The sequence below is a fragment of the Cupressus sempervirens genome, chromosome 6 (genome assembly GCF_028749045.1).
Source record: "Cupressus sempervirens isolate cs-2001-9-10 chromosome 6, ASM2874904v1, whole genome shotgun sequence".
NCBI lineage: Eukaryota > Viridiplantae > Streptophyta > Pinopsida > Cupressales > Cupressaceae > Cupressus > Cupressus sempervirens.
In genome coordinates, this window is record NC_143123.1 from 348,632,574 (window position 1) to 348,660,165 (window position 27,592).

General features: G+C 37.1%; 1 protein-coding gene across 2 annotated transcripts in view; it reads left to right on the forward strand.

Moving 5' to 3' along the window:
- LOC149552555 (uncharacterized) overlaps positions 1-27,592 on the forward strand; it is a 214,515-nt gene that overhangs the window by 44,331 nt on the left and 142,592 nt on the right. For both annotated transcript variants that reach the window (XM_089788144.1, XM_089788145.1), the window contains exons 7-13: positions 15,946-16,016; positions 16,185-16,285; positions 16,379-16,482; positions 16,602-16,655; positions 16,846-16,901; positions 17,038-17,076; positions 17,223-17,367. In XM_089788144.1, the coding sequence (XP_089644270.1) occupies positions 15,946-16,016; positions 16,185-16,285; positions 16,379-16,482; positions 16,602-16,655; positions 16,846-16,901; positions 17,038-17,076; positions 17,223-17,367 (570 nt within the window). The remainder of the gene's footprint in view (positions 1-15,945; positions 16,017-16,184; positions 16,286-16,378; positions 16,483-16,601; positions 16,656-16,845; positions 16,902-17,037; positions 17,077-17,222; positions 17,368-27,592) is intronic.

Genomic DNA, 27,592 nt, shown 5'->3' on the forward strand with positions numbered 1-27,592 from the left:
TCTTTGAGTAAGATGAAGCAACCCAATCAGCACACACAAACATTTGTTTCAGAGCCAATATGTGGTCGAGAATACTTTGCAATGTCAAGAACACCGTTGCAAACCTTGTCATAGCGTGTCTCACCAAATCTTTGCCTTTAGTGGTCTTTCTCATCAAACTGAGAACTCATGGGCGATTATAGATATATTTGGTGACTCGCCTAGCATCTTCCATAACTGGACTCACCCAATCAAGTTTTCCCATGTCCTCGAAAAAAAGGTCATGGACATGTGCTGCACAAGGTGACCAAAAAAGTGTGGGATGCCTCTCTTGGAGGATTCTACCTAAAAGATTAGTAAAAAATCAATAATTAGTTACAAAATTTCCATATTTATATCAAATCTAAATTGAATAATACCATAGCATTACATTCATGATTCATATTGAACATAAAAAATCAAATATACCTCCTGCCACATATGCTGCTGCATTATCTGTGATGATTTGCACCACATTCTCTACTCCCACCTCCATGACAACATTCTCCAACATCAAAGCCAATGTGTGTGCATTTTTCACTTTGTTGGAGGCGTCAACAGATTTCCAAAACACCATATCATCTTTGCAAGCAACCAAGAAATTAATAATGGTTCTACTTCTTCCATTTGTCCACCCATCAGATAAAATGATGTAGCCATACTTCTTCCACTCTTTCTTTTCGTCTTCTATCAATACCCTTGCCCTACGAACTGAATGGTCAAGCAACCTACAAAGTTTAGGTGTAATAAAGTGTTACTAAAAAATAGGAAATAACTATTAAGATTTAAAATATAACAATGAACTGAAGTGAATCACAATTATTTACAATTACTAAATAGTAAAACATTAACCTTCCACTCATATCCTTGCGAGTAGGCGGCTTGTACCCTTTGCTCAATATTGAAATTGCATTCACCAATTTCAACCAATAGGGACTCTCAGCTGCATACATTGAGATATTGTTGGAAAACTAAAAGTCAGCTGCTGCAATATCAGTTTGCTCATGCACCTCCTTGAACCATCTAGTGCCCTCTAATGATGGTTGTGATTCAGTTGTGTTTCTAGGCACAAAATAACTCCCTATCCCTTATGCAGATGGTGATGAAGAACTAGGACATGTAGAAGAAGTGGAACCGGCAAAAGAGACATTTTGTTTGCAGATCCGTGGGCCACGAAGAGACCTTGGTATGTTCTTAAGTGCTTCTTCTTCTTCTTGGATATCAAAAGGAGCTCCTTGAGATTCAGCTATGGCTGCCTTCATAGCTAATTTTCGCCCTCTCCCTATTCAATCGTTTTTCTTCAGCAACTGCAAGTAGGGCATTGATGAATCTTTTTTTTTCTTCAGTTACCTTGAGACAAGGATTTGAATCATGTTTCTTTATGCTTGCAAGGTGATATTTGAAGTGGTTTATGCCTCTAGAAATAAGTTTTTCACATGGAATGCATATAACCTTGCCAACATCATTTGGAGCTTCATAGGCATACTGCCATGCCTTATCTCTTGCAGTTCTAGGCCGAGTGCCTACATATCCAGATGGGCATGGTGTTTATGGCCACTCTTCCTACGGATTTGTCTTGCTTTTTTAATGCTTAACAGCTGCCCTACACATAGATTTATAGAAAAATGAATAAAAAGTTAGAACAACTAGGGTTTTTTTAGAAAATCTTACATATTCTTCAAATGATTTAAACAAATATAGACTTAAAATGGTTTTAAATGATTTGAATTCATTTACAAGCAACAACAAAAACAATAAAACATTTTTTAAAACTATAAAAAGTTTTCCAACTATGATAAAAAGAACATAGCTGGAAAGAGATTTACCTTCTAAAACTGGTTAGAATCCTCTACAAGTCCACTCAAATCCGCCTTGAATCACTTGCAATCAGCTAAGAATGCCTCCAAACCTTCTTCTCTCCACACCTCGAGCCTCTAGAGTGCACAAATGAAACAAACGTAGAAAAAAAAAAATTTTTTTACCCTATATTGCCGTCACAGTGCACCGGTTTTCTAATTCTAATAGTCATTGCAAGAGTTTTCCGTTCCTACGAGTTTTTTCGGGAAAAACTCAGCAAGTGTGCCAACTATGGTCATAATGATTTGTTGGGCTCTCCAATAGTTCTCTTAAGTTGAGCATTGTATAGAATTTTGCTAGCTACAAAACACAAAGCCTGAAAATTTGCATGCATTATTCTTTCAAAAAGAAGATGGGAAAGTAACATGAAAATACCACATAAGCTTAGACATTTACTCTATCAATGACCACTAGAGAACTCATCAATAAGCCATGAACATAGAAGAATTGATGAAGCTGAACTAATTATACAAATGTAGTTGCCACAGACCTTTTCCTATTTTCAGAGTGTGTAATCTTATTGCATACCTATCTTCCCCTCTTTCTTTGTCTACTGTGCCTTTGTCAACAATATAATTTGCCTCTTTTCTTATGGAGGATCCTTAGGTCTTCTCTAGCAAAATGTAATATTGTATGACCATGCTTTCCAAAGTGGTAATGCAATCCATCTGCTCTATCATTTCCACTTTTCTCGCCCAACCTCTCTTTCTCAAATTTCTTGATGAAACTTTATCAGTCTGGTATCATCATGACAAACTGTGGTTGAAGAACTCAGGTTTCATGATGACTTCTCCAATGATGATATGACTTATAGGAAAGTACTAGGATTCATTTGAATTCTTTCTTTGCATACATGCCTTATTTGGCTGTAGCTATAGTTACACGCCGAACTTTTGAATAATCCTACTATGGATGTCTTAATGAATCAACAAAATATCAGATTCTAAGGTGGTAAGTTGATTGTTTTAAATTCTTGTAAATCTACTTTGCTTGAGTATGTTAGTTTCTAATTGAAATATGCTGTAGATATTCCAAAATATTTAGGAGTCAAGCATACGAAAATGCATTACAAATCAATAGTATAAAACCCATAAACTCTCATAAAATTCCTCAAGACATGTTATTGCATTATACAACAACAATACAATAACCAACATTCAAAATCCAATCTTAAACACAGTTTTACAGTAAGATTGGAACACTAAGAGAAGAACCTATAAGTGCATACGAGACACATTAAGTGACGTCTCCATGAACAATGGGTTTGCGTCCATTGTTTGCCAGCACGAGGGGTTACATCCTCACACTAGCTGAAAGCTGAAGCTTTCCGAATAACTCTCGTAAGAGAACTAAAATCTGAATCATAAATCAAGCATGCCAAATGAAAGAGTCTCTTCTCCTTTTATCCTCATAGCTGTGACTCTTCGACTCCACTCCTGGCTTTTTGTCTTATCTCTCCTTGTCCCTTTTAGTGCACTTTATAATATTAAATTGACTTTTTATATTGAGTCCACACTCTCCAAGTCAATTTTAATATTATATATAATACGTCTTTATCTTTTCTAATGTCCCAAAAATGCGACACTACAAATCTCCCCTCCTTGAAATTGCTTTTCCTCGAGCAATTAGTACCAGGATCCCATACGAATTTGCAAGTAGCTTTGCAGCCCAATCTGAAAACAAATCCCGTCATACTGCGAAGCAAGGTGTCACTTTGCAACCTCTCTATCAACCGAATCCCTGGATCCCATATAAATCTATGAAATGTCACTGCACTTGTAGACTATACAACTCTGATTATCCTCGCATGCAGTCTCAACTGAGTAGAATTATAACAAAATCCTTAATAAGCTATAGATACAAATTGTCAACACCTAGGTCCCAAACCTTGTTGTCATGACCATCTGATAAGATGAGGTAGAAATGTATCAAAGGGCTATGTATAACCCAGCAGATGGTAACGACCTGACCTAAGTAGATGATGTACGGAACGAGCTGCTCAAAAGCTGAACTAACACCACGGGTACATCAAAAACCATATCGTCGTCATAAATCTGGAGAACCCCCACATACATAGGTGCTATGAGGAAGTATGAAACTGAAAAGCCATTGGTCATGATTGAAACACAACTCTCATCAATACTCCACCAAGATCTACTCAATGGCTGATGTAGGAAATCCATCCAACTTTTGTATGGTGTGAAATCAAGAACCAAATTTGGATTGATCCAATGATGAGCGTCAGTAGTCAATTCACCACTCTCATTTTGAGATCAAGATTCACTGCTATGAATTATCCTAGGATTCAATATTTTGAAATCAAAATCATCTTCTTCATGACAATCAAAAACAAGTTCCCTCGTTTATCTCAAAAAGAGGACTATCAAAAATCCAATCAGCATCTACTTCAAACATGGGGTTGTTTATAAACTGAATGTAATATGAAAATTTAATACTTGGTCTTTTAGGAAAGCTGTCCAAGTCATAAATCTTTTGAATGCCATCAAGTTCCTCAATTACTTCTTGGAAAAACTCTTGCCTCTCTTTTCCCTTATGTTCCCGAAAATGATTCGTGATCCTGATTTGATTTTCTGCTTTCTGAAGAGAAAACAGAGTATTATCCAATGCCTCACAAGAATTTCCTCACAAGAATTTTTAAGCTCCTTGTTGAGCTCCATAATCTTATTCCTCTCTTTATTCAATTGATCAACATATATTTCAGTAACCTTAAGAATATAATCCTTGGCGGAATGCAAACAAAAATAATCTAATTTCATAGTTTCAAGAGCTGTTTTGATTACTTGCAAATCAGCAACAAGCCAATCTCCTTCCAATTCGCTTTGAGCCTTCCTGTAGAGATCCTCAACCATCTTGTGAGTGCTGTCATAACGTACCAAGGATACCACAACCATGTCTTCACAAACCTTCAGCTGGTTTTTTGTAATGTCCCCATTTTGGCTAACATCGTTTTGTGTGTCGGATCAGTCTATCACACACTCTCGTAGACGGGTGGTTGTGATAAGAGAGTCATTTTGGCGTTTATTTAGTGATTGGATGACTCATTATGCTCTTGGAGATATTATTTTATTTATATTTTATCATCACTTCTTATACAGGGCCTACATGTTATAATTCTAAGTTGAGTTGCACTTTTATTTTACAAAGTTATTATTATTAAAACAGTGCATTATAATGAGATTTTATAATGGATGTTTCTAGAAGTGCTTAGTAACTTCTTAGCAGAGTAGATAAATAGAGGGCTTGGGCTCCCATTTGGATATACGGGATTTGGTAACTCAACTACATCTTCTATGAGCATTTGTGGAGCTTGATAGTCTGCAAATATTCAGCATAATCCTTGAGAACGATACCTCTCAAGAGATTGCATAACTGAGGAAGTGAAAGACCTTCTGAAGGGTTGCACTTTGAAAGTGGTATTCAGCTATTTCAAGTTGAGCTTAATTTGTATACTCAGACTACCTGAGGGTTTGAGTTTTTGGAAGTAGTCCGAAAAAGCAGTCCGAAAAAGTAGATCCGAAAAAGCAATTCGAAAAAGCAAAGCGAAAAAGCAGATCCGAAAAAAGCAAGTGAAAAAAGTAGATCGGAAAAAGCAAAGCAGAAAGGGCAGCATTGGAGAAAATTATTACAGCCATCTACAACCAGGGTCATTACAGTGGTATCAGAGCTATAAGTCCTGCCATCCTGTGGAGGTCTTATTGAGAATTTGGAATAGCCAAATAGAGAGAAAAATGTTTGACAAAATGTATATCAGTCCAGATCAGGAAAATATAATGTTTAGGTTACTGGATACATTAGAGGAGCAAAATAGGCAAATGGATATGATGCAACATGAGCAGAATAGGCGAATGGATATGATGTTGCAGCTTATGGCTCGACAGATGGACATCAATATTGATGATTTGTATGTTGCTCCAATGTAGGAGGTAGTTGATTCCTCAAGTGGGATCAAGACACGTATAGAGCCACCCAGCAATGATGTTGGTGTGTCAGCAGAGTCAGTCAATGTGGGTTTAGGCTCTAGTATAATTGATTCACAATTTGGCATTGAGTCATATGTGTAGAGTCAGGAGTCCACATATGAAGCTTTGTCAGCAGATGACGATGCAGCAATAGTGGGACTAGGAGAATGTGAGGATACTGTCATATCAGCAGCCATTTCTATGTCAATTGAACTATCCAATGAGGAGTTTAGTAGTATGCATGCAATGGTTGATGTGTGTTCTAATGATGGCACACATGTTGATTATGAGATTTCATCAACTCCAGATTTGGTTAAGTTTTCTATTGTAGCTGTTAGTGTTGTTCCTATGTCCGTATATTTTGATACGGCTACACCTATTGTTGATACAATTAGCACAAGTGCATATGGTTCGCCTGTAGCTACATCTTTTTCAATGCATGTTGGTGATGACCAGGATTCCAGTCCAATATATATTATGTGGGTGGATACAGGGAAGAAGAGATTTCTTAGATCTTCTATGGAGTTGCCTTTTGGTGTCATTCTGACTTCTACATCACCCGCACAAGTTTTGGGTGCTATGTTACAGGACATGTGGTTGGTCTTGATGATGTTGATTTGCAGTTGGTTTAATGACCACAAGGATGTCACATACTACTTCATTTGAGATCCAAGAGGATTGACTGGTTTGTTGTTCGGCCATTGCTTGGGGACATGTGGGTGGATACAGGGAAGAAGGGATTTCTTAGATCTTCTATGGAGTTGCCTTTTGGTGTCATTGTGACTTCTACATCAGCTGCACAAGTTTTGGGTGCTATGTTACAGGACATGTGGTTGGTCTTGATGATGTTGATTTGCAGTTGGTTTAATGACCACAAGGATGTCACATACTACTTCATTTGGGATCCAGGAGGATTGACTGGTTTGTTGTTTGGCCATTGCTTGGGGACAAGCAATTTCAGGGAGGGCGGACTGTAATGTCCCCGTTTTGGTTGACATCATTTTGCGTGCCAAATCAATCTATCACGGACTCTCGTAGATGGGTGGTTGTGATGAGAGAGTCATTTTGGCATTTATTTAGTGATTGGATGGCTCATTATGCTCTTGGAGATATTATTTTATTTATATTTTATCATCACTTCTTATATGGGGCCTACATGTTATAATTCTAAGTTGAGTTGCACTTTTATTTTACAAAGTTATTTATTATAAAAAAAGCGCATTATAATGGGATTTTATAATGGATGTTTCTAGAAGTTCTTAGTAACTTCTTAGAAAGGGATGTTTCTAGAAGTTCTTAGTAACTTCTTAGGAGAGTAGATAAATAGAGGGCTTGGGCTCCCATTTGGATGTACGGGATTTGGTAACTCAACTACATCTTCTATGAGCATTTGTGGAGCTTTATAGTCTGCAAATATTCAGCATAATCCTTGAGAACAATACCTCTCAAGAGATTGCGTAACTGAGGAAGTGAAAGACCTTCTAAATTGTTGCACTTTGGAAGTGGTATTCAGCCATTTCAAGTTGAGCTTAATTTGTATACTCAGACTACCTGAGGGTTTGAGTTTTTGGAAGCAATCTGAAAAAGAAGCTCTGAAAAAGCAGATCCGAAAAAGCAGTCCGAAAAAGCAGATCCGAAAAAGCAGTCCGAAAAAGCAATTCGAAAAAGCAAAGCGAAAAAGCAGATCCGAAAAAAACAAGTGAAAAAAGTAGATCGAAAAAAGCAAAGCAGAAAGGGCAGCATTGGAGAAAATTATTACAGCCATCTACAACTAGGGTCATTACATTTTTTAAGGTATGCATTTCATTGTTGTCATGTTGAAGTAGTTCATTGTCTTGCAATGTCGTCTTGGATTGTTCCTTTGAATTCATGTCATGGGCATAAGAGATATGTGGTTCATCACACCCCTCAAAATCATAGGCCTTCTTTCCCTTGTTCTCTTGATTTGTATGCAAAGACCAAAGTGTATCCGTGTCATCATTTGTATATAGAGGCTCATCATACAAAAACCCCAGCCTGCTATTACCTCGTGTGCAATCGACCTCATCAACCTGCTTGTCAAAGCTAACCTCCAAATCACCTACGTAGAAACTTGCGCCGTTATTAACCTCTATCCCATGATCATGTGAAGGTTGTAAATAGCTGGTAGTTGGTTGTTCTTTTTCCAAACCACTTATTACTTGGATTTTGATTGTTGAAGAATCCTCATGCGATTTTTTGCATCTATCCTTTGCAAGAAGATCCTGGGCTAATTCATAGTACCTTTTTTTCATACCAGTCTTGTTTTGGAGCTTCAAATGGAGATCCATGTAGTTATTGAAGGGTAACTCTTTCTGAATCTGTGGAGGAAATTTGTTGTACTCATCATACATATCAAGTACCTCTGTTCTTACATCACATTATGAATTTTGGACTACTTGTTGTACTTTAACTAGATCTCTTCTCACCTTTTTCTAGATCGCGTGTCTTTCCCATAACTCCTTTGATGATATTACAATCAGGCATTTTGAAGCAAATTCCAAGACAATATTCTCTTCCTATTAAGGAATCAGTTAAATAGTTCACTGATTTACTGTAGCTAATTCCCAGGAATTTAGAGTTGAAATTTGAAGCTGTTTGAACGATATATGACTGAAAGAAAATGAACTAGTCAGCCGACTTGAATAGGTGACTTACAATCCCAACTTAATGAGACCCACTATCATATGCTCAATTTGTTGCATGCATAGCTCAATCCACGAATCATGCTTCCAGTCAGAACCCGACTTCCACCAACAAATTCAAGAGTGCTTCCCTCTCAATGCTTTTACTTGCTGCAAAGTCCTTTCCTTCTCTTCAACAGATTTCAAAGTGACAACATCAACACTTACTTCAATCCTTCTTAGAAAATGTCCACATTGTGCTTTTAGCTCCTCAACTTGTTTTGTAGTCTTTGGGGCATATGAACCAACTACTAAAAGGCCATCATTTTGTTTGCCAAATATTCCAAGCTTGGAGTGATTGTCTCTTTTGTTTTTATTCCGATACAAGCAAATACAAAACTTGCAGTTGTGTGGCATAAAAAATTGTTTTCCTTATATTTCTGCCTTGACCATGCCAGCTGTAAATACAGACATATCCCTTTTACTAGTTGCGTTGACTATACTTACTGATCCCTTTGATAAATGGCAGAGTTGTTCACAAACAGCATCTGGACCCCCCCTTTATGAACAATTTCGATGGAAATTGAAGCAACACTGTTGGCAAGTATACATCTTGTAGTTTTCTCTTCAACCCACTGACAAGGCTTGAGGCTTTATAACCAAAATTAGCCTCTTTAGCAAATTCAGTACTTGCAGGAATTACTCTGTTATCATTTGCGACATAATGTACATTGGCAATTGTGTATCGACCACCTTGAAGAAAAAAGGGACAATTAATCCACTCATCTGCCTCTCCTATTATGGATGCGGCAGCATCTGCCTCCTAGAAAAAGCCGACATAGTGTTGAATCTCCCCTTAGGACAATAATGTATCTGGTATTCTCTGAAGTAGCTGCACTCTCTAAGTTTTTACAGATTGCTCTGGTGAACAAAATTGCCTTATTACTACTCAAAGCTCGAGAATTGGTCAAAAATGAAAAAAGCACGAGGGTCCCTTTTGTTTTTGAATTGTCGAACAAGTGACTCGATGCTCCATTTTGTTAATATAGTGACTCCATGCATAGTTTGTGTTCTAGTTGGGTCATCATCCAGCACAACTAGCAATTTAGCAGCTCCACAATTTTCCATCTTTTGAATCTCTTGAATTGGGTTTACTGGCCACTCGGATGGAAGAGACTTCAGTGTTTCTTCTTTGGGAAGAATAGGAGCTTGGGCTTCAACACTCGACCCTATTAGTTTCTCAAATATGTACATCTGTGAATAGTGCGAACCAATCGATCTCTACCAACACGCCACACTTCATGTTGCTCTTAAGATTTCCATTCCCACAATTTGTTTGAGATGCCTCGTCATGCAGTAATGACTCCTTGTAATGACACTTGGCAAAAAAATCCCAACACCTGGGCAGATAAAATCAAAAAGCCAAATTATGTGCTGTCAGGTGTCTAGCACGATGTCTCTTGTGCGTTAAGACTTCCCTTGATTTTGTTTTTGTAATGTCCATGCAAAGGTGCTTCTGATAGATAGCGGTTGCTAAGGCATCTATTATGTGAAGAATGATGACTTCCCAATTTAACTCTACTTGTGTTTGATTCCGTCTTCTCCAATAATTCTGTAGTGAAGGGAAGACGGTAATATTCCAAATCAGATAATACTAGCATTCTGTGAGGGATATGCCAGTTCATACTTCCACAGAAATTGTTGAATCTTGCCATTGGGTCCTTCACCACCTTCAACCCGATATGCTGAGTATTGGAACTGAGACTCGACCATGCAGACTTCCAAAAATCGTTGTGGCATACACAGCTCTGGATATGTTGCTGCCTGCAGTGAGTGTGCATTGGTTGGTGTTGTCCGATGAAGTCACTCACGTCCCTAACTTCTTGGCATTTATACTGTACACGCTATCAGACCTAATTCTGTAGTTACATCCCTCACATGATCCTCAGGACTTGCTGTTGTGTATGCATATGCTGGCTTGGTGCTACCAGCGGCAATGGTGATTATACTTGCTACTGTACCCACGTCTCCGATTGATGGGTCTGTAGGTGGTGATTATGATGAAGCCATCGCAAAGGTGGTTTGGGGGAGAATGCAGTCATGTCTTTGATAGCTATCGTGTCCCATCCAATGACTTTTAACCCTGTCGATTCCTATAACCACTGCCCAACTATGATGCGTGGCCGATTGAATTGCTAACGTTTGCTATTGCTGTAAGTGGCCCGAGCTTCCAGTAGGCCTTGTACATGTTTCACTTCCTCTTTCTTGTACTTGCTACTGAACAATGCTCCATTTCATGCCACTATTGGCAGTTGGGTTTTATTACCTTTGTGATGATAGCGAAAATCACAATACCACTATCTCCCAAAACTACGATTTTGCACAACTGCATTCACAAATAGACTTCTACTTGCATAAACACTCCTCACCCTGCTGAACCTATTTAGACCGTTCACGACACATGCATCTCCTTCACTGTAGAAGATAACTTCAGTTTCTATGATATATCAAGCTCCTTGTAGCAGATATATAAGAACACGCCATCAATAGTTTTCTTGATATTAAGGATGATTGTAATCGAACAAGAAGAGATATATGATATTGCTCAAGCCAAATAGCTTTAGAAAATTAATAAATCTTCAGCTCCTTAAAGATTCACTCAACAATCTCCATCTCTCAACTTAAACTGTTTCTGATAAATCCTTATACAAAATTGCATTTGTTATAAATTCATACGCTGGCAGGGAGACCAGCTCTGATACCAAAGAAATATCCCAAACTAGATATTGACCCGATTTCTTTCTCAAAATATATTCAAATCTTAAACATAGACAGATGTATTATGAAACAACAACAAAAACCAATAGATATTACAAAACATTCAGGATTCAACCATATGAAAATGCATTACAAATTAATAGTAAAAAACCCGTAAACTCTCATAAAATTCCTCAAGACATGTTATTGCATTATACAACAACAATTCAATAACCAACATTCAAAATCCAATCTTAAACACAGTTTTATAGTCAGATTGGAACACTAAGAGAAGAACCTATAAGCGCATACGAGACACCTGAAGTGATGTTTCCATGGTCAATGGATTTGCGTCCACTGTTTGTCGACACGAGGGGCTACGTCCTTACACTAGCTGAAAGCTAAAGCTTTCCGAATAACTCTTGCAAAAGAGAACTGAAATGTGAATCATAAATCAAGCATGCCAAATGAAATAGTCTCTTCTCCTTTTATCCTCACAACTGTGACTCTTCGACTCCCCTCTTGGCTTTTCGTCTTATCCCTCCTCGTCCTTTTTAGCCCACTTTATAATATTAAATTGAACTTTTATATTTTGAGTTCACGCTCTCCAAGTCAATTTTAATATTATATATAATGTCTTTAACTTTTCTAATGTCCCAAAAAGGGGACATTACACTAATCAACAGACATGATCACATCATATCAAATTGTTGAAGATTGTCCAAACATATATGGATACTCTCAAGAGTAAAATATAAAACAATCCTTATTGGCAACAAAACAACTTACCTCCTGCTAGGTGGAAGATCATGCTATGCCACATTCAAAGACAATCTTTGCTTGATGCTCCTTTTTGTGAATGTGTTGCTTGTTTGATAGTATTGAAGACAATGTTGTTGAAGAATTTGGTGAAGAATTTGACCAGCAGAAGGCCGCGGGTAGGAGAAGAATGGGTCGCGGGAAGAAAAAAAGGCCGCGGGTAGGAGAAACGAAAGGCCGCAGGGAGAACAGGAAGGCCGCAGGTGATGCAGAGTCAGAGGTTCAGTACTTATAAAGAAAGAAAAACAAAAAAAAAAAAAAAAAAAAAACGACGACAAAATCAAGTTGTTCAGAATGAGTGATGGATGATGCCAAAGGGAAGGGGACACATCCGTGGTTGCCAGAAAGAGTGCAGAATTGGCAGATAATAACAGAAATGGTGCGTTCCGTGCATTTTTGTGTAGGTTTCGAAGTGCTAATTTGGTCTTGGCGGCGAGGGGCGTTGCCCCTCGACCCCGCCCTGTACTGCGAAGCGCACCCGGGGCGCTGCCCCAGGACCCCACGAGGGCGCTGCCCCTCGACCCCGCTGGGGGCGTTGCCCCCTGGACCCCCAGTCGTGGCGGATATCAGTCGTGGGAGTCTGACTAGTTGAGAAAGTTGAAGTTGCTGCAGGCACGAACTTTCTATGTACCAGAGGTAGTGGGAGAAGGTGTTGGCTGTGAGGCTGTCTAGGTGGATGCGTAGAGAGCTCGGGAGGAGCTGATCATCCGGTTGGAGGCAGTGCAGCGACACTTGGCTTAGGGTACCGAGGAATTGAAAACAGAGAAAGCAGCACAGGTGGCTATCAAGGTCAGCTTGAGGAGACAGTATTGTGTTAGCAGAGGCTACAGATGTAACGGGATGAATGTGGAAGTGATGTGATAGAAGCAGATTTCTCTTGTTGTAGTCACTTTGTTAATGTATTTTGTTTGTTAATTTGTCTCAGATATTTTGTCAGTCGTCAGGAGACGACTTTTCTTTTTGAGGGGGATGGTGTTAGCCGACTGGATGGTTCCGGCGGTGTTCTTGTAGCCGACGGTCCGGCGGTGTTTCTGTAGCCAACGGTCCGGCAGTGTTTTTGTAGCCAACGGTCCGGCAGTGTTTCGGTATTCCGTAGCCGACGGTCCGGCGGTGTTTCGGTATTCAGTAGCCGACGGTCCGGCGGTGTTTCGGTATTCCGTAGCCGACGGTCCGGCGGTGTTTCGGTATTCCGTAGCCGACGGTCCGGCGGTAAATAGTTTGTAACGGATAGAATAATTGTGGCCGACAGACTCCTTCGGGAAGGTTCGGGAGTAGTATTTATATCCCGTTTGGGATCATTGTAAATCATCATTCACTTACTATTGCGAATATTATGCTACTGTTCTGCTGTTACTTTCTGTATGCATTCATTTACTTTACCTGTATGGTAAACAAATGTCTATGGTTCAAGGACTCAACCAACCAAAATATTTTATGGGTTTCAAATAATCACAATTCATTGAATCCATGCTCTAATGTTACTTTGTGTTTGTATTGCTATACATAAATACATGTATATGTAATGTCCCCATTGAACAACTAGTGCTGGTCTTCAGGTTGGCGCCAACATGGTCAAGGACTCAAGGGCATATTTTAATGTTGCAATTGTGTTCAAATGGGTTAATATAGATGAATGCCACTTTTTTGGGTGATTTCATACAACTTGTTCAGAACTTACTATTTTTAGTAAGTAGTGGTTTTAACATCGACTAGTTAGTTGGAGGACTTAGAATATTTATTAACGTACTATTTATAGTAACTACCTTTTTGACAGCTGGCCATGACTTCAATCTCCTTCAGCTTCAACATGCAACATCTTCAGTTTTAGAATTTGAATAGTTGGCCCTATTACTATTTATGGTAAATTCTGTTTGGTGGAATTGGCTTGAGACTCAACTTCAATTCTCTAGCTGGTTCATGAATTCCCTTCTAGGGATTTTTCCAAGGGTTTGACAAACACTTATTATTTTAGTAAGTCATTGGCACGATGAGGTCCAACGTTACTATTTATATAAGGCATTAGAATGATGTGGCACACCTTGTTGATTGTTTGCGAGTTAGCAGAACTATTAGAATATTATTTTGGCTAATACTAATGATTGGAGGAATAATTTAGTTATTGTTAAAATTCAGTGCTTTAGTAACATTAAAAGAAATTAAGAGGTTATTAAAAGTGTTATTAAATGCATTAGCATTTAATAATTTAATAAAGTTAATGTATTTAGCCAACTTGGTTTCCCATCATGCGAGATATTAAGTTTTTCATGGTAAGTTAATGGCTGGGCTGGGCCAGCACCCTTTCTATTATATCAAAATGATAGTAATGGGAGTTATCAGGCTATATCAAAAAGGAAATATTTAATGCTTTTTTAATGATTAAAAATGCAAGTAGAAAATCACGCCCTTTTAGAAAGATATAAAAAATTAAAAAGCAATCAATTCCTCATTCATTATTGAGATTGCTTTTTGAAGAATTGGGAAAATTGTGAGCAAGGGTTTGCTGTGATTGGAGAATTTCGGGCTTCTGGGAACAAAAACTCCCAAGGGTTTGAATGCTTGCAGATGTGGAACATCATCTAAGAGCATTGATTTCAGGAGGCTCTATTGGTCTTAGTTTCCCAGATTTTGTCAGAGGATTCAAGGATATATTCAGGGATTACTGATTTGCAGGTCGAAAACATTCTAAAGGGCAAATTTGTGAAGATTTTACCCACATTTCAAAAGGAACATTATTGCAACTTTCACTCATAGCAATTTGAGGTTTCAAGAAGTGTGTGGCTCTCTAAGGCACTCTTTCCAGAATTGTGATTATTGTCTGTAGCTTTCAATAAATATTATGAGCAAATCATATTATCTATTTCTGGACAATTTGGGTATGCTCATATTTAATTAATTTGATCCTGGCAGGCAACATTGTACTGTGAAATTTGTTGTTTTAAGATCAAATAGTTAAATTGTAAGTCACAATTTATTCCTAGCATTGTATTTCTTTTCTGAAAAGATAATAAAAAACAAAGAGCAATTAGCGGAAGTCAGAAAATATCCCCCAGTCAGAAAGTTAAAACTTCAGATCAGGGGTGGGATGTTACAATATATGCATATATAGTATATACGTATCCATATCTATCTATCTATCTATCCAAGATTATCATTTTAAATTTGTTAGAAGAATGAACGGGTGGAGTTTGAGAAATTTGGATGGCACACACCTAAATGTGTGTATGCCTGTATTTGTTATTGTACGAGGAAGTTACATTGCTGGTTAGATCTTAGATTTTGTGAGTTTTGATAACCAATGTGATGTTATTAAACTATTAACATATATAATAAATGCCTATGTATGCAAATATAGTCTTTAACATTATATTTTAACTCATACCACCCCATAATCACTGAATTAGAGATAACTTCTAATTTATCTCAAAATTTGATAGGAAATAGACCCAAAAGCTTGAGTGACTAGATCAGCAAATTAATCATGAGATGCAAAATAGTGGAGAGAAAAATAATTAATCTCAACTAGTTGTTGATAATTTAAGTTTAATGATGATGAACCTCAAAAGTACTTGGTGTGAGCATAATAAATTGCCGGTTCTAATCTAATCTCATGGCATCCTTTCTATTGTCAAGTGCTATTTAATACAGGGCATAAGCCGGTTCTAACTAATCTCATGGCATCCTTTCTATTGTCAATTGCTACTAAATACAGGGCATAAAGGACCATTGAAATCTCCTTGGTTAAAGATGTGACAGTAAGAGACTAATATGTTTTTGACTTAATGAATCTTGGTAGGATATGTTGGTTTTGTAATGGGCTGGGTTCTAGAGAAAATATTTTGTTCATTTGTTAATTTTAAGCTATTCTGATGTAGGTTTTTATTTCTCGTGAAGGGGAGAAAAAACATGCATCAGTGTTGTATCCAGGATGCCCTGAGGAACTCAAGTAAGAAAATACATTTAGAATTTTGTTTTGCCTATTTGTATGGAGTGGAAGTATAGAATTAATATGCAGAATATGGTTGTGTAAATTTCTATTGCTATAAAAAGAAGCTGATGTGTGTTTATGTGTCAGATTGAAGTTATGCTAAGTTTTTATTTATTTATTTTACAGACAAGATAATAATTTGGGAATAAGGTCTTGGGATTGGAACCTAGATGGACAACATTCTACTTACCATGCATTGTTTCCACGGGCCTGGACTATATATGATGGTAATTTCCTCTGGAGTGTCATGTGATTGATTCAATGTAGGGAAATTATTTTCAGATTTTCTATGTCTAAACTTTCTTATGTGCTAAAAACAGGTGAGCCAGATCCAGAGCTGAAAATCTCATGTCAACAGATTTCTCCTTTTATTCCCCACAATTATAAAGAAAGTAGTTTACCTGTAGCTGTATTCTCTTACACGGTAAGAAATTATCCATCCCTATCACAAGATGAAAGTGCAGCAGTTTCATTGAATCAAAATACCCACCCATTCGGATTCAATTTTTTTGATTTTTTTATGGTTTACACATGGCTGTTCAGCTGACAAATACAGGGAAGAGTGCTGCAAATGTTAGCTTACTATTCACTTGGACTGTGAGTTCTTTTGACTTTAGTACTAAAAAGCAATGTGCTTGTCTGAGTTGCTTTGGGGCATTTGTTAAAGAAACTTCAGATATATGTAACAGTCTTATATATCTTTATGTTAGAACTCGTAACAAGGTTTTTTGAGCTTTGGTTTAAAATTTTAGAGTGAGACATTGTAGCATTGCCCATTATGTTTCAGAACTCAATAGGTGGAAAATCTGAGCTTTCTGGTGGTCATGTCAATTCTTCAATGATGTGAGTTGCTGCTTGCTCCTGTTCTTCTCCCTATTATAAATATATGTGGGCTTCCATAAAAATTTCATCATTCTGTAAAGCAGGAGCATGTGGAACTATACTATATTGTTAATGCTACAAATGTGTGTGACATCAGGACGGATGATGGTGTGCAAGGAGTTCTTCTCCATCACGAGCAAGTTCCTCGCTCTCCTCTTGAAGAGAATACATACTACTTTGAGCTAATCTAGGGGAACTTTTCTTTTACGCCTGGGTCATTTTCAGATTCTTTCTATTAGCATTTCTTATTTGCTGTGGTCCTCTGGTATTGCATTTTTTTAGGACGGCAAAAGGTGTACCTCCGGTAACATTTGCTATAGCAGCTCAGCAAACAAGTGATGTTAAAGTATCTTCATGCCCCTGTTTTTCTCTTTCTGGAAACAATGTGGATTTCTCAGCTAAAGACATGTGGCTTGAAATGAAAGAGGTTAGTTGTCCTCAGTGATGCTTAATTTGTTTATTTGTAGATCACACTGTTATTGTTTTCATAAACAATTTGATTGCAACTAAATCAACATAGAGAACTACGAATAAGAGGTTCTAATGAATAGTGTGTTGGAACTTTGGTGGACTTGCATAGTATCTATATAGAACAAAATACATGCTCTAAATCCATGTTTAAACATTCCTGCTTGAATGAATTTGAGTTTATAACCTTCGAAACTTTGCTGATGATGGCGGCATTGATTAACATTAATATGGCTGGTAAATATTGAAGTTAATAAATAAATTATATTATCTTCATGCAGCCTGTATAATCTCTCTTTCATCTCCAAGATGTTTCCGTGTATACCCACTTTCATATTTTTGAAGCTTCATAGTTCTAGGAGCTTTTCTTAGACATCTCACATTATAAAAACATACTAAAAATAATTCAACAATGGATGGTTACAATAAATTTTCATGTACTCTCATGTTGCTCCACTCGTGTCATACTATTTGGTATCAATATTCATTGATCATGGTCTTCTCAAGGGTTTCCATAATTTTATTCTTAGTAGATCTTCATCTAAAATTCTTAGACCTCTTTGGATCAAGGTCCTTAACGTGTAGCCTCCTTGAGGGTTTCTGCTACATACCCCTCTTTACTCCTTTTTGCATTTACACATTTTTAGACCATTATGGTTTTTCTTGCTACTTGTTTCATTTTTTTTTTGAATAAGCATCTTTGTTTGTTTTGAAATAGCGATGTAATGTGCCCTCTCCAAGCCTAATTAAATGGTGACTGTTAGCCTATTCCTTAGGTACTGATAGGCTAATTGGTTAAACAACTCTTTGGTTCTTGAAACCATTGCAACTCAGTTCCTTCGACATTTTTTGTGGAAGTTATCAAAACCAACTTCGTAGAGCCCAAGAATCACCTGCATGCTAAATAACCTATCATAAGGAAAAATGGAGCAAAAAGAAAGAAAATGGGTTTGAAAATATGAAAGATCTATTTCTTGGAGAATGGAATTGGATTACTAAATGCAAAGGATCAATCCTTATAAAAGGAGATCATGCAAACCTAAAGAATCCCTAAAGAGAAAACATTTAATAATTAAAACAATTATAAAATGTGACAATGCATAAAGTGAAATCTTAAGAAGACATAAAAGGTAACTAAATAAAACAAATAAGTTAGAACCTTTTACTCTAACACTCCCCTTTAGGATGAGCGACAATGCAGCTACAAGCAATGCATAAAAAGAAAAGGAAAGTACAATGCAGAAAACAAACTTGGGTCCCAACAACATGGCTTGATGAGGTACCCAATCACAACAAAATCTTTGTAAAGAGGAGAAAATATAGAAAACCACATGGGAAAAACTCTACTCCAAGAAGAGATGGAAAGAATGCTGAAAAAACCAGCGAAGGACTGCAAAAGCCTCAAACTAGAAAATGTCCTAGAAAATAGGAACGAAATAATGATCATGAAGGACACCACTGAAGCATGAAGAAGCTGCAAAGCTCTGTCAAAAGGTAATTGTTGATTTGAAGAACCTCTACTAAAATAGAACTTGACCAAGTAGAGAAGACAATAATTTACACAAGTGCCCTCAAATGACACCACTTGAAATAGGAGGCAAACAAAGGAAAACAACTGAAATTAAAGATGTAGATGGCATAAAACACCAAAGCCTAAAGAGATGATCAATCGAACATGGAAGACTGCCTCCAAAAATAGGAACGAAAATAAGTGTCCATACGGTAAACAATCTATTTCACTAAAATGCATAGGTACCCAACTATTACACTTGCCTAGTACATAGGAACAAATACTGGATACATAGCTCACTCCATCGAACCAAGGAAGCATAAGGACCAAGAGAAGAAGCCCCCTTAATGTATGCAAGGGTGACGTGATAGAAAACTAAAAAAGTGACCAACAAGAACTGTATGTTAAGGAACCAAGATCAAGATGCATAGAAAATACATAATAGTGCCGTAAGGTGATCTATCTTTGCACAAATCAGGAGGCTAATGTCGTGGAAGGAACACTCACTCGACAAAGGTAGATGGAAAACAAAGGCAAAGATCAAGAAGAAAGTAATCTATACGAGTTCTCACAGATGACACTACTCAAATCAGAAGGAAAAACAAGGCAAACAACCGAAGTTGAAAATACAGAGGAAAACGATAGTTTATCTTAGTGCATTTGCATAAATACTTACAAAAGATGTCAACAAAGATCAGAAGAGACATAAGGTTGGTACAATAAAAAGTACAGTCCAAAAAAAATCATCTCATGTATAATGAAAACGATCCTCAGACTTGAAACAACCAAGATATTCACTAGAGTACAAAAATACAAAAAATTGAGTATAGTATATCTGGATCAGAATTTGGAAAAACAACTGACATCACTGGAACGAGCACAGAAAAAGATTTTCAACGATATAAAGTTTTCCAAAAATGGAGATTGGATGCTCAAGATGTCTCTTGGAGTGCAAAATAGAACCCCTAACATTAATAGCAAAAAAAAAATCAAATAAGCATCAAAATTCAAAAATACCTACTCTATTGCTACAAGCTTGGAACTAGCTTTCTAGTGATATCTCGTTTACGAAAAATGGAGTCCGTATGAGCAAAATACGACCAAAAAACCACAAGTAGGTCCAAATAGAGCCAAAAGGGCTAGTAGGCATGCTGATGTCAGCATATAACAAGTCCAAATTTGACAATCAAAAGGTCGTCGCTAGAAAAAAAGACAGACCTTGGAAAAAATGCTAAAAAAATGCCCAATATGTTGGAATAAAAAACACTGCATCGGGAAAAAAATCGCTAGGAAAAACAGGTCAGTGTTGGAAAGCAAAGCCGGTGTCTAGGAAATGATTAATTACAAAAATGTTTGTGTACTCACTAGAAAAAAATATAGTGAAAAAAGTTCATCCTCGATGGACAAAAAAGGTTGTCTAAACATTGTCCAAGGTGGGCCCAAAGACAAAGGTGCACATAGCATAGGATGAAAGGTACAAACCATTGCTGATGTCAGGTGGGTGGGTCACATTGGCAGAGAAGACTGGAAACACGCACTTCAGGATGGAGCCTCCAAAAAGGGTGTCGGGAAGTGCTACTTGAGTGCGGAGCTTTGCATGCGCCTTCTTAAGGCATGAGCATGTTGGCCGGTGAAAAGGATAGTGCATGGGGAAGGTGGCCAGTAAAGGAAGAATCGCTGGCGACATCTAAAAGAATGGTTTGCATGGAGTCTAAAAGGGACGTGTGGTGTGTGCCCAAGAGTTGACAGGGGTACGGGTAGCTAGTGCGGTCAAAGGGCCCGTAGGTACCTTAATTGAATGCACCTAACACTTAAATGAAAGAGCATGCACTTTTTCAAATAAAGTGTCCCCTTTTTAAAAAAATCTACACCCACATTTTCAACAAAAATCACACAATTTGTTTTGATAAATAAAATCAAAAAATTGTTGTTTTGGTTTTTGTATCCAAGGCCATACAACCTTGGGCCAAATTGTTTTTTCCTCAAATTGAAATTGTATCCAAATTGGACAGATTTAATTTGAAAATGAGGGTTTTCAAGCACCGCGAATCCAACCGTGAGGTCCATTTGCGCCCAAGGTGCTCCAAAAAAAGGCTGACCTCTAGATCTAATATAAAAATCTCTGACACCTTTGAACTCTTGAAACTCCGAAATTCTTCAAAAAATGAGAAAGGCTCACCTCCAAATGTAATAAAAAAATCTCTGACACCTTTGAACTCTTGAAACTCCAAAATTCTTCAAAAAATAAGAACAAATAGTAGGAGGTGAAAGCTCTAATACCATGAATGAGTTGTCAAAATCAACTTTGTAGAGCCCAAGAATCAGCTGAATGCAAAATAACTTGTCACAAGAAAGAATGGTGCAAAAGGAAAGAAGATGGCTTTGAAATTATGAAAGATCTCTTTTTTAGAAAATGGAATTGGATTACTGAATACAAAGGATCAATCCTTATAAAAGGAGATCATGCAACCTAAAAGGGAAAACATTTAATAATTAAAACAATTATTAAATGTGACAATGCATAAAGTGAAATCTTAAGAAGATGTAATGACCCTCCTCAAATCTGCTCTCAAAAATGCTGATGAAAGCTCAAGGAATTTCATCAAACAATTCACATGCAAGGGACGTATGACTGATATAGTATTTCAGCTGGCTTTAAATGACTCTTTTTTCAATTTGAATCAATGAGAATCTTGTGCTAGAAGACTCCAAATAGACTACACAATGGCCTAACATAAGTGTGCTACTAATTTTGACAATATTCAGTGCATATATATGATCTAAGCATGAGAAATGAATACCTACAGCCAACTGGCATTTTTACAAACAGTTGGTATGCAAACTAACTAGCTGATAAATAATGATATTGAATTGCTTAAATGACACCAGCAACTATTATCTTCTAAATTTGCAATGAAATTTCTAATACAATGCTCATGAAATCTGGCCAAGACTTTTGGCATTTACATGGATTACAAAATGATAACGCTGGTATAATGCACACTTATAGCTGAAACTTATAACACCCTAAAAAGCAATACTAACAAAGAAACCTGGTTGTAGATGGCTGTAATAATTTCCTTCAATGCTGCCTCTTCTGCTTTGCTTTTTCGATTTGCTTTTTCGACTGCTTTTTTCGGATCTGCTTTTTGAACTACTTTTACGGATTGCTTTTTCAGCTTGCTTTTTCAGACTGCTTTTATGGATTGCTTTTTCAACCTGCTTTTTCGGACTGCTTTTTCGTATCTGTTTTTTCAGACTGCTACCATGTTGAATCTCAAGACCATATCTTTCAATGGCGTCAAGATTTCCAGTTTGAAGGGATTTCGTCTTTCAAACTATTGAGACAATCTCCAGGAAATTTTCCAATTTCTTTGATATTTCCAAGCATACTTAAAAGAAGCTCTTCCATTTCTTTTATAGTGTTCTCACAAGGGCTCCATCCTTCGTTTTCTCAATGTGGGATAAAACATAACTCCCTTTATGTAACTTATGTCTCCAATGTGCTATAAAATAAAGGGGACTCTTTTAATTTAAATATTTCCCACAAACTATAGTCTATGCATTAATAAAGTTAAATATTTAAATTTAACTTTATAAAATAGCTTTATTAATGCATAACAAATCTTATTAGTGATAAACAAGTCTTCTTGTCGATTTTAAACAATTACCATCGACATACCATTGCCACTGGATGTCCGCCCATGCCCAAGATGACTTACTATAAATAGTAAGTATGCCCAAAGTTGCCTCAAAACCCCTCAGAAAGACCTGCAACTGAAACTATCTAGGCCAAATGGCCTCGAAGTCCCTTTAATGTCTTGGTTAGCCTACGAGACTGTGGGGAAATAAGCTAACGACAACATCATGCTATGAATGCTAAAAAGGGGACATTACAGAAGACATAGAAGGTAACTTAATAAAATAACTAAGTTAAAACCTTTTACTCTAACAATTTCTACTATTGACTTTGAGCTTGGTTATTAGTTTCACAATAATGCTTTTGGAAGCATTCTTGGCTACCTAGTTTGAGCTTGTAATGTCCATTAGGCAATTCAAACTACCACAGAGGTTGGCTTATACTCTAGTTTTTTTAGGTCAACAGAAGGGGAAGGGGCCCCAACCAAATGTTAACCAAATGTTGTGGAGCTTAGCAGGGACATTTACAAGCCATTTTAGATTGTTTGAGGTAGTCTCCTACTTTTTAAGAGACTTCCTATTTTTCAGGAGATTGAGAGATGGCCTGAGAGGCATTCTAAGGAATTCATCATTGAGTAGATTGATGGAGGAATCCATGTTTCAAAATTATTTTATACTATATTCAAGGGAATTAATTGCAGATTTGGGTTGTTTGGACCTACATATTTATCATCCAACAACACACCAAGCCTTTTGTACCTCTTGTGACCTGACTGCAGCAAATAGCTAGCTGGGTGTAAGGTTTTAGAAGCCATTTCCAGACTTTTTGGGAGTTCCCAGACTCACTGTTATAGATCAGACTTAACCAACAGCCTTTGTGCATGAATTTAGACTTTTATATGCTGGTAGGACATCTCAAGAATTTTCAGATCTGTACCAGACATGTATGGGTATGTTCATGCAGTTTTGAGTCAGTAAAAAATCAGTAAATTATTGCTTTAGTTTTACCATTCAATCTGTACTTTCTTTTTTTGTTATTACTTTCTTTGTACATCACTTTCATATTGTAAATATCAAAAAAAAATCGTAGAAATCAGAAAAACCACAAAAATACATTAAATCAGAATATTTCAAAATTAGAAAATACAAAGAAACATTAAAAATATTAGAATTTGCAGTCACTGGACCAAAGGGGATCTTTTAGTGGTGTTAGAGCACGATCTTGCAAGTCTGAGGATATTGTGATTATTTCTATATATCAAAGGATTGGACCATACAGATATTATACTCACAGGAAAGTACAAGAGCTATTGAATTTGCTACAGGTACTCCAAAAGGTGTAGCTATTGGTTGATTTGCATGATGGTAATAGGAGTCCCCATAAGGAGGAGAGACAAAATCAGTAGGATGATCCAGATTGTGAGTTTTTTAGAACTCTAATTAATACACAGCCACTGATTGTGTAGGTATTAGTGCAGATAAGTGGAACCTTTGGCAGATTGGATTTGGATTGGTCTAGGAATAGGCATGGCAGACATGACTGTAATGTCCCCATTTTAGCAGGTTCATGTAGCCAGGATTGGTCAGTTTATCATTGCAACCCTTGTGAGCTAACAATGTGGTTTGAGGGTTTCTGTGGCCGACTTGCTATTTTTAGTAAGTCAATTTTGAGGTAATTGCTATTTTTATCAGTGCAATGGCAGCACAGGTGGTTGGTCTTCATCAGCAGTGGATTGGGCAAATTAATGGAGTTCATTTAATGAGTTATTAATGGATCATTTATAATAAGAGACTTTATCTTATTTCATGTCATAATTTGAAAGTGTAAATGAGAAGCCTCTTAAGTGAGAGGTGTATTGGAGAAGCTGCATTGGTTTTTGTGTTTTAAATATGACTCCATGAAGAGGATCGGTCCATTTCTATTTGCTAATTGTTTTTCATATATTTCTTGGTGAAGGTTTGAGTTGGTGAATTTTCTTGAGGACCGATTCCTTTTGAATGAGCATCAATTTGTTGCTGTTGTATAGCAAATTAAAACCATAATCTGGACTGAATTGGGCATCTATGTTTATCAACTTTCTCTACTATGGTTACTGTGTTTGGGAAAGTGAACTGAGACAACTTACTCCATTGTTATCTTCACATGCCATTGGCATGCATCTACCTGGTGCGTGGCTTCTTTACACCAGTCACGATCACATTAGAGGAGCGACGTTTGGCATAGGGTGAAATCCTAATGCTAGGAGCTGTATTTTGGTTGAGAGCTGGGAGCTGTACCATTTACCTTTCTCATTACATCTGCTGCAAATCAACAACATCTGCAATCCTATACATGTTCAATTCAATCTGTTTGCAATTACTATTAGAGAGGCAATAAACTGAAATTTATCATTGCAAAATTTAGTTGGAAGTCGTTTGGTTAGAAGTGAATCTGCTTGTTATTTCAGTATTTGATTATATTTGAAAATTCAAAAAAAAAAAAATTCAAAATTAAAACAAAAAAATCACAAAACAACAAAACACAAAAATAGATTGTGTTCAGCATTGCTAGTGTGAGCCAGCAGGGCTCTTACAATGACAGGTGTGATGGACATGATAGGATGATTGGTTTGTTTCAGTTGCAGCCAACCATGGGAGTAGCAGGGCTCCTTCGTCAATGGATAGTACACCTGGTTCTCCTAGATGCAATGAAGCTCATACACAAATAATAGATAAGCCCATGCAACCTCAATTCTCACCAGAGAGAAGCCACCATTAGTTGATCCATTTGAGGGCATGGAGCTTCAGGATGTTATGGCGGCTAGTGATGAGTGGACACACCTTTCAAAGCATGTTAGATATAGTTTTCCTCTACATCTGTAGTATGCAGAATGTAGAGATAGTATCTACTTGAAGAACTGTGGTGATAGGTGGCCTAGATTGCAACATAACGGTGACCTCATGCGAGCTGCTAAGAAAGCTCACTTTATCTTTCTTCAATGATAGTGGGAATATCGGTGCACAATCCTGGGTGCATAAGCACATCTACCTTTCACTTCAGCTGATGCTTAAGGACAAGGCTATTTATTTTGCAGTATCACATCTAGATGGCATGAATTATGATTTGTGGCATCATGTTATTGTTATCCAAAACCATGGATCCATATATTCTTATAGGGAGTTTAGTGAATGGTGATTACTAGATTTGACTATAAGAATGTTGAGTCATACTATAGGAGTGTAACACTGTTGCAGCAGACTGAACACTTCGAAACTTATATTAATAAATTTCAACGCATTGGCATTACGGTTCTAGAGATTTCTAATAGATGTATGATGTTCATCAAGGGGTTTACATTGTTGTTAATTTCATTTTGGTGAAATTAAAGACTAACTCTACAAAATTTTGATAAAAGCATGGTTTCATGTGCTCTAAGCACTTTTTTGAAAATGAAGGTCATTCGTTTCAATCAACATTTTTTTAAGCGCTTTCATTTTAAAGTCTTTTTGTTGTCAAAAGATAGATTTTCAATTTCATGTCATAAGTTTTTTAAAGTTTATTTAAGTTTTTTATTCTTGTTTTTATGTTATACATTTAGAGTTTTAGAACTCTATTGCATGTCTTTTTGCATGCAAAATAATGTACAAATCATTCTGAAATTTCAAAATACATAGGTGAGTGGATCTTTTGGACATCATTGGATATTGCTTGGCATGCAAACACACATGTAAACTGAGTCAAAAAACCCAACATGTACATAAGAAAGACCCTTTGGGCCTATGTCTGATATTACTTTTCATGTAATGTGATATGCAGAGTGACCAAAAAAGTCTGAATCACTTTAGTAATCGGATATTATTCCTATCATTTCATGTTACATTTCATGTAATTGAAATTTTTAATCCTTACAACATGTAGTAGTGCAAATAATGAAAACATCGAGTTGCCAAAAATCGTCAAGCATGAAAAGACCAATTAAGGAAAATATCGAGCCCATTCAAATTCATAAATGTTTTGTTTGGTCTTTAAAGGCCGGTTCTTGCATTATTCAAAGCTCTTGGTGCCTATTAGAGATCATAGCATAAACACCTTTGTGCTAAACATTTTGCATTTTCTTAATCAAGATATGGTTGTCAATTTATTTTATCTTGATATGTTTTCAATCTTGATAGTTTCTCTTATTGTCTTCATTTTTACTGATTCGGGATTGTTTTTGTGTTGTGCACAACCGACTCTTGTAGCATCAACACTCAAATAAATGACATCAATAACATAATCATTTGGAAACTAATCGTAGGCGCTGGAGTAGACAACTCATTGGAAACTCAATGCATTTAAAATGCCAACTTTGTCAACACCTAAGTCCCAATATAATTGACACTCACATCCAGCTACAGTGGGGAGATGGTAACAACCATAGGTTCTTGTGACACAACCACCATCTCTATCCTCTGCTGAGTTGTCCTGGATGTGTCGATGCTGCAAGTGATCTAACTTGCAGTTGTTGATCCCATCTACAAAAGATGGTGCTAACCCATCTATAAACAAATGGTCTGATCTTAGAGTTGATCCACACCAACGAATTGACAAGTCCTTTGAGCGTGAATCAAAGGAGAAATGATGAGCACTTGCAAGTAAAATGTTGCAATAAAATACTCCAATCTCTGTCAATGGCTGATCATTGACAACTGGAGACTTAGAAGTTGGCTCCAACCTCTGATCCCAAACAACTGGTCGAGGAGGATCCTAGGTAACTCTCTCATCAGACCCAACTACAGAATCTTTATGGGAAGCATTGTAGCCAACATCTCTACATTCTTTCCCAATAAATGTTGAATACTGCGAGAACCCCGTATGAGATTGTTTGCATGAATGTTGATGATATTCCTATGAAAGCGATTGTCAGTACATTTGGGGAGATGATTGGGTGCTTATGTGTTGCATTCATGGCTTGGTTTGTCATTGATGTCAACATATATGCTTTCTGGTTATATCACTCAGAGTTGTAGAGGAAGATTTGGTCAGCATCGTCAGAGGATGTGAAACTTAGTTCTA